At 65.6% G+C, this 12,735-nt stretch overlaps 1 protein-coding gene across 1 annotated transcript; it reads left to right on the forward strand.

Moving 5' to 3' along the window:
* The first annotated feature begins 214 nt into the window (after positions 1–214).
* Positions 215–12,228, forward strand: ZFHX2 (zinc finger homeobox 2). Its single transcript, XM_077806904.1, is given in 9 exon segments — positions 215–2,275; positions 3,336–3,770; positions 4,167–4,407; positions 5,169–5,234; positions 5,725–5,777; positions 6,138–6,341; positions 7,188–7,308; positions 7,743–10,979; positions 11,432–12,228. Coding segments are annotated over 9 exon segments (7,215 nt in total).
* The last annotated feature ends 507 nt before the right edge of the window (positions 12,229–12,735 follow it).

Consider the following 12,735-nt stretch of genomic DNA (forward strand, 5'->3'; position numbering starts at 1 on the left):
CGCTCCTCCTGCCTCCACCGCCATGGACGCTCCCTCTAACTTTGCCTCCTCTTCTTCCTCCTCCTCCTCCTCCTCCTCCTCCTCCGCCCCCCCGGCCGACGGGCAGGATGCCAGGGCTGCGGGCTGGCCACCTCAGGACCCCTCCGCCCCTCCAGCCACCAAAGAACCCTCCCTGCCGGACCCCCCCTCCGCCTCCCCTTCCCCCGCTGAGACCATGAGGCCCAGCCCCATCCCGCGGCTGGAACCAGGCCCCACCAGTCTCCCAGCGGCCATCTTGTCCACCCCACAACTCCAGGCAGGCTTCAGCCTAGTAGCACCAAGCCCATCCCTCCTCCAACCCCTGGCCCCCAGGGAAGATGGCCAGGAGGAGGAGGAAGAAGGAGGCAATGATGATGATGAAGAGGATGTGGAAGATGATGGCAGCACAGCCCATCTGCTCTTCTTCCCTGATGGCTCAGCCTATCTCCTCAGCGGCAGCCATGTTCTCTTACCAAAGGGCTACCCTGGCGCCACGGCAACCCTGCCGGTGTCCACCCTCCACGTCCAAGATGGCAGCCCCAACCAAGGCTTTATGTCTACTGACCAAATGTCCCAGAATACCTCAGCGCCGGGCGAGCAGCCCCCATCCGGCGCCTTCCGCAGCTACCGACTAGCCAGGGCCTCTGCTCCCACCACCTCTGCCAAAAACTCTCCCACCGAACCCAAAGATGCCGTCACCGACGGGGAGGGGGAAGCCAAAGTTGGCCAAGAGGAAGAACCATCATGGCCACCCTGGCTGTGCTTGGCCTGCCGTCTCTCCTTCCGACAGGGCCGCTCCTTGGCATCCCATGCCCTCTCGGCCCATGGGGTGCGGCTCAGCCCCGGGGAGCACCGGGCCCTGTCCCGAGGGGTTCCCGCCATTCTCCAGGGCACTGCCCTCAGCTTCCTAGAACCAAATAACCCCACCAGCAGGGTGGACCTCAGCGCCGGAATGTGTAGTGGATGGGTGAATGTAATGAAGGAGGAGGAGGAGGAGAGAAGCCCCCAAGAAGGACGCAAGCCACCCGATGCCAAAGATTCAAGGGCCGGCAGCGTGGACTGGGCCAACGGGGGACAGGAGGAGGAGCAAGAGGAGGAGAAGGCTGAAGGCAGGAAGGAAGAAGAGGATGGGCTGAGGCTTCCGCCAGACCAAAGCTCACACGGCCAAAGCCCACCAAGAGGCACCAACGTCCCAGATGACCCACCACCAGAGAAGGCCAACACCGAGGTCAACGTTGGGTTGGCCAACACCGAGCTCAACAATGAGGCCAATGTTGGGTTGGCCAACAGCGGGGTCAACCCCAACACTGGAGGGGTCCCTATTGGCTTTGGGGACGATTACACGGCCATGGCCTATCCTGGGCTCAGTCTCTCTGGCCACATGTCCCTGCTGCATTCCCGCAACTCCTGCAAAACCCTCAAGTGCCCCAAATGCAACTGGCACTACAAGTACCAGCAGACCTTGGATGTCCACATGAAGGAGAAGCATCCTGAAAGCAACAGCCACTGCGCCTTCTGCAGTGCCGGAGGCCCCCACCCACGCCTCGCCCGCGGCGAGAGTTACAACTGTGGCTATAAGCCATACCGCTGTGAGGCCTGCAACTACTCCACCACCACCAAGGGGAACCTCAGCATCCACATGCAGTCGGACAAGCATCTAGCCAACCTTCAGGGTTTCCAAGCCAACACGAGCGGCGGGGCCCATCCGGTGCCACCAGCCACCCCCACAGCCCCGACCCCTGTGGCCCCTGAGGAGAAAGAGACCAAGAGCAAGACGTCCTGGCAGTGCAAAGTCTGCAGCTATGAGACCGGCATCTCCCGCAACCTACGCATCCACATGACATCGGAAAAGCACATGCAGAATGTGCTTCTCCTCCACCAAGGGCTGCCATTGGCCTTGCCTGGACTCCTGGGACAGCCGGGGGGCAGCAGTGGGGGGAAACAGCAGCCGCAGACTGAGCTCTTCCAGTTCTATGGGGTGCAGGCTCTGGGTCACCACCATGGCCACCACCATGCAGGAGCCACCAGCGCCGTCCAGGGACTGCGGGTGGAGAAGCCCATGGAACCAGCCCAGCTGCTGCTCAATGGCTTCCACCCACTGGGTCCCGCTGGGAGGAAGGGGGCGGTTTCAGCACCAGGTAAGGGGCTGTGGCCCTTTGCCTCACTGTGACACTCTCACCATGCCTTCACATCTCCCCCTGTCAACACCATCACCACCAGTGACCTGCCCACACTGTGCCCCCCATTCCCCTCAGTAGTTAATTTTGGGTGGGTTGGCCAACAGTGGGGTCAATGTTGGGTTGGCCAACAATGGGGTCCAACTTTGGGATGGCCATCAATAGGGGGATCCCTGTTCACGTCCTCCCATGTCGCTCCTTCCTCACCATGTATCCCCATGTCCACCCCACCAGTGAGCTTCACGCCGCCTTCCCAACCCTACTGCCACCTCTGAAATTCCCATCCCTTCTCTCCTGCTCCATCCCATCATTCCTCTTCCTCCTTCCAGGGGGCAGGACACTGAGAATCTGGAGGGGGCTGGAAAGGCTGGGATCCCCCAAGAGAGTTTGTGGGGGCAGTAGGGAAAATATCTTTTCAGGTCAATATTAACAGATTTCATCCATTCTCTTCTGTCCATCTTCTCTCTACATTTCGCCCTATCTTTCTTTTCATTCGTTTCTTCCTTCCTTCTTTCTGACTCGCAATCATTCTTTCTCTCGTTCCTTCCTTCCTTCCACTTCCATTTTTTATTCATTCCTTTTTTCTTTTGTTCTTTCCTTTTCTCTCTCTCATCCATCCATCCATCCATCCATCCTTTCCTTCTTTACTTTCATTGTTTCTTCTTTACGCATTCTTTCTTATACATTAATTTGTTCTTTCATTCCTCTTTTTTCTTGTTCATGCGTTCCTCCTTTCTTGCTCACACACATTCATTCTTTCTCTCTTTCCTCTCATTCATTCTTTCAATTGTTTCCCCGTTCTGGCTGCCTTTCTTGCTCATTTATTCATTCCTCATTTCTTCCTGTTTCATTCGTTCATTCTTTTTGGCTTCTCTCTCCCTCATTTGTTTGTTCATTCATTCTTTCTTTCTCTCTTTTATTCGTTCTCTCTTGTTCATTTTCTTTCAATTTCCTGTTCATTCTTTATTCCTTTCTTTCCTGTTCATTCTTCCCTTTTCTCTCATTCCTTCTTCCTTTTCCTCTTTCTCTTTCCCCTTCTCTCTTTCTCTCCCTGCCCCAGCCCCAGCGGCTCCGGTGTCACTTTCCCCCTCCCCATGTCCTCTGCCCCCGCCGGCCCCTGCCTCCCCCCCACTGGCTGAGCCAGTGGCATCGGAGCGGCTCTTCGGCTGCCTGGTGTGCCAGCGGTTCGGCACGGACAGCGTGGAGGAGCTGCTGCGGCACTCCACCGCTCCGCGCCGGCTGCCCGAGGCCGAGTGGAAGGAGGTGGCGGGGGATCTCCACCGCTGTCGGCTCTGCGCCTACGGCACCCAGCTCAAGGCCAACTTCCAGCTGCACCTCAAGACTGACAAGCACGCCCACAAGTACCAGCTGGCTGCCCACCTGCGCGAGGGGGGCGGGGCCTTGCCCACCGCCGCCCCCGGAGGGGCCGAGCTGCAGCCTGGCCTTGCCCCTGCCCCGGCCCCGGCCCCCCTCCACCTGCGCTGCAACCTCTGCGACTACGAGACCAACAGCAAGGAGAAGATGCGGCTGCACGTGCGGGGGGCGGGGCACGAGGAGGGCGAGCGAAGCTACAAGGTGAGGGGGCAGGGCTCTGGGGAAGGGGGGGGCTTCCAGGTAAGGATGAGGCAGGGCTGCGGGAGAGGGTGGAGTTGGGGGAGAGGGGCTGGGAGGGGACCAGAGGAGGGCAAGCCAAGATACAAGGTGAGGAGGGGCTGGGCTAGCAGGGGAGGGTGGGGCTACAGCAGAAGGGGTGGGGCATGAGGAGTGTGCCCGGGCTATGAGAGGGCGGGTCTGCCACGCACTGGAGGCGGGGAATGGGGAGGGCGTGACAACCGGGCATGGGGGTGAGGCAACCAACAGAGGGGGGGACGCATTGGTTCTGGGGGGGTGGGAAGCCAGGAGGGGAGTGTTGGGGGCAGGGTTGGGGGGGCTCCCCCACCAACACCTCTGATTTCTCTCTCCCCACCCCAGTTCCTGCTGGAGTTGGAGGCGTCGGCGCCGGGTCCCGACCCTCCACACTTCCACTGCCTGCTCTGCAACACCACCGCTCCTTCCTGCCTCGCCATTCTGTCCCACCTGCGGGCCCCCCGGCACCGCGATGCCCAGGGCCAGCACCGCCTCCACCTGCTGCAGGGCGGGCGACCCACAGACGAGGGCACCAAGGCCCTGGAGAGATGCATCCGCCTGGCAGAGCCCGTGCCCCGGAGCACCGGTACCCAGGGGCTATGGGTCGGGGGGGGCACCGGCAGAGCTGGGAAAGGGGGGGAGCCCAGGGCGGGCAGACCATGGGGCTGCGGATCGGGAGTGAGGGGCGCCGTCACGGCCGCTGCTCCCCACCCCCCGGGGTGTTTCAGGCTCATGCCGCCCTGGGACACATTCAAGCGCGAAGCGGCTGTGGGGAAACTCGCCCCCCCCCATGAATTCTGACAGACACCGGGACTCGTTGCCTAGCAACCAGCGGGGCGAATGAAGGAATGGGGAAAATGAGCCAGAGAAAGAGAGAAATTATCTCTGTGCGACTGACAGCCCCGCGGGGGACCCCAGGCCTGGAATCTGCCCCCCCTTCCCCACCCCCTGAACCTCGGGAGTGAGGGGCACTGGCAGAGCAGGGGGGCAGAGCTGGGCTAGCAGGGGGCTGCGGGTCGGGAGTGAGGGGCACTGGCAGGGTGGGGGGGCAGGGCCGGCAGGGGCTGCAGGTTGGGAGTGAGGGGCACCGGCAGGGCCCGGGGTGGGGGCTGGGCTGGCAGGGGGCTGCGGGTCGGGAGTGAGGGGCACTGGCAGAGCTGGTGGGGGGGCTGGGCTGGCAGGGGGCTGCAGGTCGGGAGTGAGGGGCACGGTCTGGTTCTGGGGCAGTCGAACAAAACTGACGCAGGGATGGGGGGAACGAAGCAGGGGCGGGGGAGCATTTCCCCACCCCCGGCCCCACCCGACTGCTCCCACTCCCATAACCCATCCCGTCTGCCCCCCCACCAGGGAAGGAGTCGGCAGCTGAGCCCACGACCCCCGAGAAAGAGACTCTGAACAAAGCCCCGCCCCCAGGTGAGTGGCCCCTCCGCAGCAGGACGCCTGGGTTCCGCCCTCTCCCCCCCTTCGCAGGACACCTGGGTTCCTGAAACCCGCTGGGAGATTCCAGCTTTGCCCTCCCTGCTTGACCCTCCTGCAGCCGGGCGGCCTGGGTGGCCCTGACCCCGCCCATGCTCCGCCCACTCCCCAAGGCTGTGCCCAAGGGGGAGGCAAGCGGGCTGGTGCTGGGCATGGCTGGCAGCCCAGGGCAGTTCGGCGGGGGGCAGAGGGGGAGGGGCTCCCGCGGAGGGGGAGAGGGGCAGGGTCGAAGGCAGACGGGGTGGGCCGCGGGGCGAGCCGCTCCAAAGGGGGGCTCATGCCGCCCATTCATCATGCCCCCAGCCCCACCCGACTGCTCCCACTCCCATAACCCATCCCGTCTGCCCCAGGGGGGCTCAAGGGGGTGCAGGTTGGGTGGGGGGGAAGCAGAGCCAGTCACTAACACACCCCCCCACACACACTGCAGGACTGGACGAGACAGAGACGAAGAGCCGCGCATCAGGGGAAACCCAGACCGTGGTGAGCACCCCAACTGGGAGAGGGCGACTCCCCATCCCGGACACCTGGGTCCAATCCTGGTCCCTCCACCATGCCCCAAGGGCTGACAGCTGCAGGGCTGCTGTCCCAGATGCCTGGGTTCCTTTCCCCCGTCCCGGACTCCTGGGTCCCTTTTTGCCCAGCCCTGTCTCTCCCTGCCCCACCTCCTGGGACTGGGAGCTGCAGGACAGCTGTCCCAGATTCCTGGATCCCCTCTCTGGTCTTCGATGCCGGGGTCCCTTTCCCCCATCCCGGAGGCCTGGGTCTTTTTCACCTGTCCCAAACGCTTCGGCCCCCCCATATGATCTGACAACCCCTCTCTCGGCCCCCCTGCCCCCCCAGGTGTTCTGCTGCCCATACTGCAGCTACGTGAGCCGGGCGCTGGCGGGGGTGCGCAGCCATGCCGTCTCCCAGCATGCCCTGCAGCCGACCTACCGGTGCCCGCTGTGCCAGGAGGAGCAGCTGGTGGGCAGGGGCAGCCTGCGGGTCCATCTCAGTCACGTCCACAACGTGGTGCCCGAATGTGTGGAGAAACTGCTCCTTGTGGTGAGCGCCCCCCCGTGCCAGCCTGGGACCCCCCAAAACACAGTGCCCCCCAGTGCCAGGCTGGGACCCCCCGAAACACAGCGCCCCCCAGTGCCAGGCTGGGACCCCCCGAAACACAGCGCCCCCAGTGCCAGGCTGGGACCCCCCCGACACAGCGCCCCCCCAGTGCCAGGCTGGGACTCCCCCGACACAGCGCCCCCAGTGCCAGGCTGGGACCCCCCGAAACACAGCGCCCCCAGTGCCAGGCTGGGACCCCCCCGACACAGCCCCCCCCAGTGCCAGGCTGGGGCCCCCCCAACACAGCGCCCCCCAGTGCCAGGCTGGGACCCCCCGAAACACAGCGCCCCCAGTGCCAGGCTGGGACCCCCCCGACACAGCGCCCCCCCAGTGCCAGGCTGGGGCCCCCCCGACACAGCGCCCCCCAGTGCCAGGCTGGGACCCCCCGAAACACAGCGCCCCCAGTGCCAGGCTGGGACCCCCCCCGACACAGCACCCCCCAGTGCCAGGCTGGGACCCCCCGACACACAGCACCCCCCAGTGCCAGGTTGGGACCCCCCAGCACCGCTCCCCCAGTGCCAGGTTGGGACCCCCGGCACAGCGCCCCCCAGTGCCAGGCTGGGACCCCCCCAACACAGCGTCCCCCAGTGCCAGACTGGGACCCCCCCCAGCACTGTGCCCCCTTGTGCCAGGCTGGGAACCCCCCGGCACCGTGCCGACCCCCCAAGACAGCGCCTCCTAGTGCCAGGCTGGGACCCCCCCAGCAGCGTGCCCCCAAGTGCCAGGCTGGGAGACAGGGTCCGGGCCTGGTATAACTCATTTAATTCTCCTGTTTCGTTCTCTGCCCAGGCCACCACAGTGGAGATGAACTTTGCCACCAAAGTCCTACCCAGCCCTGCCCCCGAACCTCCCGAGACAGGAGCAGCCCCCAACCCTGAGTGCAGGGGGGAGTGTGAATTCGCACCCACAGGTGAGCGCCCCCTGGGGCCAGGCTGGGAGATAGGGTGTGGCTGGGACCCCTGGCACAGCGCCCCCTGGGGCCGGGATGGGAGGTGGGGAATGGCTGGGACCCCTGGCACAGCGCCCCCTGGGGCTGGTCTGGGAGATGGGGCAGGACCGGGACCACCGGCACAGCGCCCCCTGGGGCCGGTCTGGGAGATGGGGCAGGACCGGGACCACCGGCACAGCGCCCCCTGGGGCCGGTCTGGGAGATGGGGCAGGACCGGGACCACCGGCACAGCACCCCTTGGGGCTGGGATGGGAGCTGGAGGATGGCAAGGGATTCACGAAGGGTTCACCCCTGGGGAGACTGGAGTGGGAGGTATATGGGGGGACTCCTCCCCAGAACCGCCGCCTTTATTGATCCCCCCACAACTTTCTCTCGCCCCTCCCCCCTCGCTGCAGCGCCCCCTGCTGGAGACACCACCACCTCAGCCCCACTCGCCCCTGCCCCCTCGCCTCCTCCTCCAGCAGCCGACCTGCCCCCCCAGCCCTGCCCGGCCTCCCCCCCGGCTCCGAAGGCCAACGACACGGAGGAGGAAGCCCCTGTCCAGCTTCCCGCCCCCTCTGAGGAGCAGCAGCGCCCCGCCGAGACCTTGCCGGCCCTCCAGGACCCACGGCACCCCCTGTCCTACCGGAAAGCCACCAACTTCGCCCTGGACAAGTTCTTGGATCCGTCGCGGCCCTACAAGTGCACGGTGTGCAAAGAGTCCTTCACCCAGAAGAACATCCTCCTGGTCCACTACAACTCCGTCTCCCACCTCCACAAGATGAAGAAGGCTTCGGCCGACCCCAGCGCCCCGTCCAGGGGTGACTCGGGGGCTCCCGGTGCCCCCCCGCCCTCCTCCGACAAGCCCTACAAATGCACCACGTGCCGGGTGTCGTACAACCAGAGCTCCACCCTGGAGATCCACATGCGCTCGGTGCTCCACCAGACCCGCTCCCGGGTGGCCAAGGCGGAGGCCGCCAGCAAAGGAGAGGCAGGGGAGGCGGGGGAGGCGGGGGAGGCAGCCCCGGTGCCCCCCACTGAAGCCGAGCCCCCCAAGATCCTGGAGGTGCCAGGGGCGCTGCCCTTCCCGGCACCGCTCTTCTCCCCCCCGCTGCTGCCGCCATTCCCGGTCGTGACGGAATCTCTCCTCAAGCTGCAACAGCAGCAGCTCCTCCTGCCCTTCTACCTGCACGACCTCAAGGGGGCGCCCAAGCTCGCGCTGGCTGCGCCGGCCCTGGCCCTGCCGGCCCCGTCCGCCCCGCTGATCCTGGCTCCCCGCAAAGAGCCGCCCCCGCCCCCGCCGCCCCCGCCGCCTGCCCCGGCCAAGACGGAGACGGAGGAGGACGCTGGCGGAGAGGAAGCCAACGTGGCCTCCCACCCGGCAGCCAAGGCTCTGCTGGAGAACTTCGGCTTCGAGCTGGTGATTCAGTACAATGAGGGAAAGCAGGGGCCGGGGGGCACAGCCCCCCCTCCAGTGGCCCCGCTGCCCCGCCCGCCGGCCGAGAAGCTGCGGTGTGGCACCTGTGGGAAGGTCTTCTCCAACATGCTCATCCTGAAGACGCACGAGGAGCACGTTCACCGGCGCTTCCTGCCCTTCGAGGCCCTCAGCCGCTACGCCGCCCAGTTCCGGAAGACCTACGACAGCATGTACCCGCCGTCCGAGGGCCCTGCCCCCACAGAGATCCCCCCAGCGCCCCCCGGCATCCCCCCTCTCTGCCCACCCTTCCTGATGCAGCCGGTGCCGGTGGTGGTGCCCCCAGGGCTGGCTGAAGCCGAAGGGCGGTGGGTCCAGGGTGAGGAAGAGGAAGCAGGGATGGACCCATCCCGGGATGGTCAGTCGAGCCGGCGGTTCTCCCGCACCAAATTCACCGAGTTCCAGTCGCAGGCTCTCCAGTCCTTCTTTGAAGCCAGCGCCTACCCCAAGGACGGCGAGGTGGAGCATCTCTCCATCCTCCTGGGCTTGGCCAACCGGGTCATCGTGGTGTGGTTCCAGAATGCCCGGCAGAAGGCCCGGAAGAATGGCGCTGAGGCAGGGGGCGCTGGAGGGGGCATTGTCACCAGCCAACCCAGCTGTAAGAAATGCCAAGCCGCCTTCCGGTGCATCTTTGACCTGGTGCGGCATCTCAAGAAATGCTATGATGACCGTCCCTCAGTGGAAGGCAATGAGGAGGAGGAGGAAGAAGGAGAGGAAGAGCCAGAGGAAGAGGAACCGGAGGAAGAGCCTGAGCCACCAGCTGAGGAAGAGGAGGCGGAAGAGGAGGAAGAGGCACCAAGGGGCGATGGAGACCCCAAGGAAGATCAGCCAGTGAACGATGGAGCCATGGAGCCCCTGGAGAGCAACGCCCCCGCATTCTCTTCAGATCCACCAGGAGCCCATGGCTCAGCACTCCTGGCCCCTCATGACCCACTGCCGGAGCTGCCCCGCAGCCAGGGGGTGCCCATGAAGAGGAAGCATGAGGACGGGAGCCAGTCACCGGGTGGCGGGAGCAGTGGCGAAGGGGAGCCTCCGCGAGACAAGCGTCTCCGAACCACCATCCTCCCAGAGCAGCTGGACGTCCTCTACCGCTGGTACGTGCAGGACTCGAACCCCACCCGCAAGATGCTGGACTGTATCTCAGAGGAGGTGGGGCTCAAGAAACGGGTGGTGCAGGTGTGGTTCCAAAACACCCGTGCCAGGGAACGCAAGGGACAGTTCCGGTGCGCTGCCAGCGCCGGGATCCCCCCCATCAAGACCTCCCCATCCTCTTCCTTGGCCAAGTTGAGTCCTGGGGGCGGGACGGCCAACGTCTCCGTTGCTGGGATCTCCAACATCTCCAGTGGCGGGATGGCCAACGTCACCATCGGCGGGATGGCCAACATCTCCGTTGGCGGGACCTCCAATGTCTCCGGTGGGGGGACGGCCAACATCTCCATTGGTGGGACCTCCAATGTCTCCGGTGGGGGGACAGCCAACATCTCCGTTGGCGGGACCTCCAGTGTCTCCGGTGGGGGGATGGCCAACATCTCTGATGGCGTCTCTGATAGTGGGACAGCCAAAGTCCCCTACAGCATCAACCAGGCCGAGCCAGAACCATCAGAGTTTAACGAAGCCCGGAGCCCATCTGGTGGTGATCTGAGCGACTCTTCTTCCTCCTCTTCCTCTTCCTCCTCCTTGGCCGACCCAGAGTCGCCGGGCGGGCACGGGCGGGCGTCGGAGGGGGTGGCTGGGCTGGATCTGCTGGGCCAGCGCCGCTACCGGACCCAGATGTCCAGCCTGCAGCTGAAGATCATGAAGGCGTGTTACGAAGCCTACCGAACGCCCACCATGCAGGAGTGCGAGGTGCTGGGCGAGGAGATCGGCCTGCCCAAGAGGGTCATCCAGGTCTGGTTCCAGAACGCACGGGCCAAAGAGAAGAAGGCTAAGGTGGCCTTGGGTGAGGGGGGCCCTGGGGCTCCCTCTGAGGGCCCCCCTGAGCCTCGGGCTGAGTGCCCCGTCTGCCAGGTCAAGTACGACTTCTACGTCTCCTGCCGTGGCCACCTGTTCTCCCGTGGCCACCTGGCCCGGCTCAAGGAGGCCGTGCAGGCCCAGCTGCGCAGCGAGGGCCACGAAGGGGTGCCAGGGCCCCCGCTCCTGCCCATCCCCCCTGGAGCCTCCCCGGCAGCCGGCGCCACAGGTGAGTGGAAGGGCATGGAGAGGTGAGTGGTGTCAGTGGGGCGAGGGGAAAGGGGGGCTTCCCTGCCCCTGCTTCCAGCGTCCTCCTACTGACCCCATGCCTCTACATTGCTCCTCCCTCTCCCGCCCCAGGCCCACCCACCTTCCCCCTCCCCTGTCCCCCTTCTGCATGCGCCCCACTCCCTCTCCTCTAGCGGTGCCCCCCTGCTTCCCACCCTTCTTCCCCTCTCCTCCCGTATTTCCCTTCCCACTCCCAGCTTCCTACACCCCGGCTCCCCTCCCCCTTCCCAACTTCCTTCCCTCTCTGGGTTGGGGTGGGGTTCCCATGGTTATGCGGGGGGGGGGGCACAGATAGAGTGGGACCAGGTGGGCAGGGAGGGGCAGGGACTCTCAGCCCACCATGCTGACCTCCCCGCAATGCTTTTCCCCTTCCCCTCCCCCTCCTCTGAGCAGGCCCCTCCGCCGCCCCCAGCACCGGACTCCTGGGTTCCACGCCGCCAGGACATCCCTTACCTCAGAGCCAGCTCGGCTCAGCGCTGGAGCCCGCCGGGGAGACCCAGCCAGAGCCGGGAGCCGCCGGAGCGTCCGTCGCCGGAGCCACCAGACTTCCCAGCACCGTGGCCAACCCCACCTCGCCCACCCTAAAGACCCTGAAGAGTTTGAAGCCGACGGTGCCCGCCCTCCTGGGCACCCAGTTCCTGCCCTTCTCCGTGCCGGCGGGTGCCCCGGCCTCTCTGTTCAGTGCCCCGCTGCCCGGCGGCTACTTCCAGCAGCTGTACGGCATGAAGAAGGGGCTGTTCCCCATGAATCCCGTCATACCTCAGACCCTCATCAGCCTGCTGCCCAGCAGCCTGCTGCCCGCCCCTGAGGCCCCCGAGCCGGCCGGGGTCTCCACGGTGGACGTGGCCCACCACTACCTATGCTGCCAGTGCAAGGCGGCGTTCGAGGGGGAGGCGGCGGCCGCGGCCCACCAGACCGGCTTCTGCTACTACGGCCAGCCGGCGCCCACTCCGCTGCGGGTGCCCGTCTGCACCTACCACTGCCTGGCGTGCGAGGTGCTGGTGAGCGGGCGGGAGGCGCTGGGGGCCCACCTCCGCTCCAGCGCCCACCGCCGCAAGGCCGGCCCCGGCCCCGCCCCCGGCCCCGCCCCCGGCCCCCCCCCGGCCTTTGCCAAAGAGGAAGCAAAGTTACCTCACTCGGACCCCAGCCCAAAAAGCAACTCTACCTCGACCACGCTTCTAGCTTTATGAACCGCGCGGGGTGCAGCTGGAGACGGGGGGCACCTGGACCCTCCCCCCCCGCCTCCCGGAACCCTCCCGCCCTGGGTGACCCCCAGCCTGGAACCCCCAATGCCAGCCCCCAAGCCCCCTCACTCTGGGGAACCCCAACCCAGGACTGCCCCGGGTCCTGAGGGACCCCCCACCCGGAACACCCACTGCCAGCTTCCAACATATCCACATACCCCCCAGTCTGCCTCCCCAGCTCCCAATGTGCCCCCCTTGCCCCTCCCCCATACTCCCAACCCAGCTGTAGGGAGTTGGCACAGCTGGGTGCGTGGGGGGGGCGTGAATTGAACGCACACACCCTGCCTTCTTGGTTGGCGAGGTGGCCCCACGTGTGCTAGGCGTGTTCCCAACACAGCTGGCCCCACACACCCCCACCTCTCCACACACGTGTCAGGCATGTTCCCGCCACGCAGGCTCCCCCAAATGCCCCCAGCCTTCAGCCCCATATATGCTCCCTTTGCACCCCAGAGA

The sequence above is a fragment of the Eretmochelys imbricata genome, unplaced genomic scaffold, assembly GCF_965152235.1.
Source record: "Eretmochelys imbricata isolate rEreImb1 unplaced genomic scaffold, rEreImb1.hap1 Scaffold_35, whole genome shotgun sequence".
Lineage (NCBI taxonomy): Eukaryota > Metazoa > Chordata > Testudines > Cheloniidae > Eretmochelys > Eretmochelys imbricata.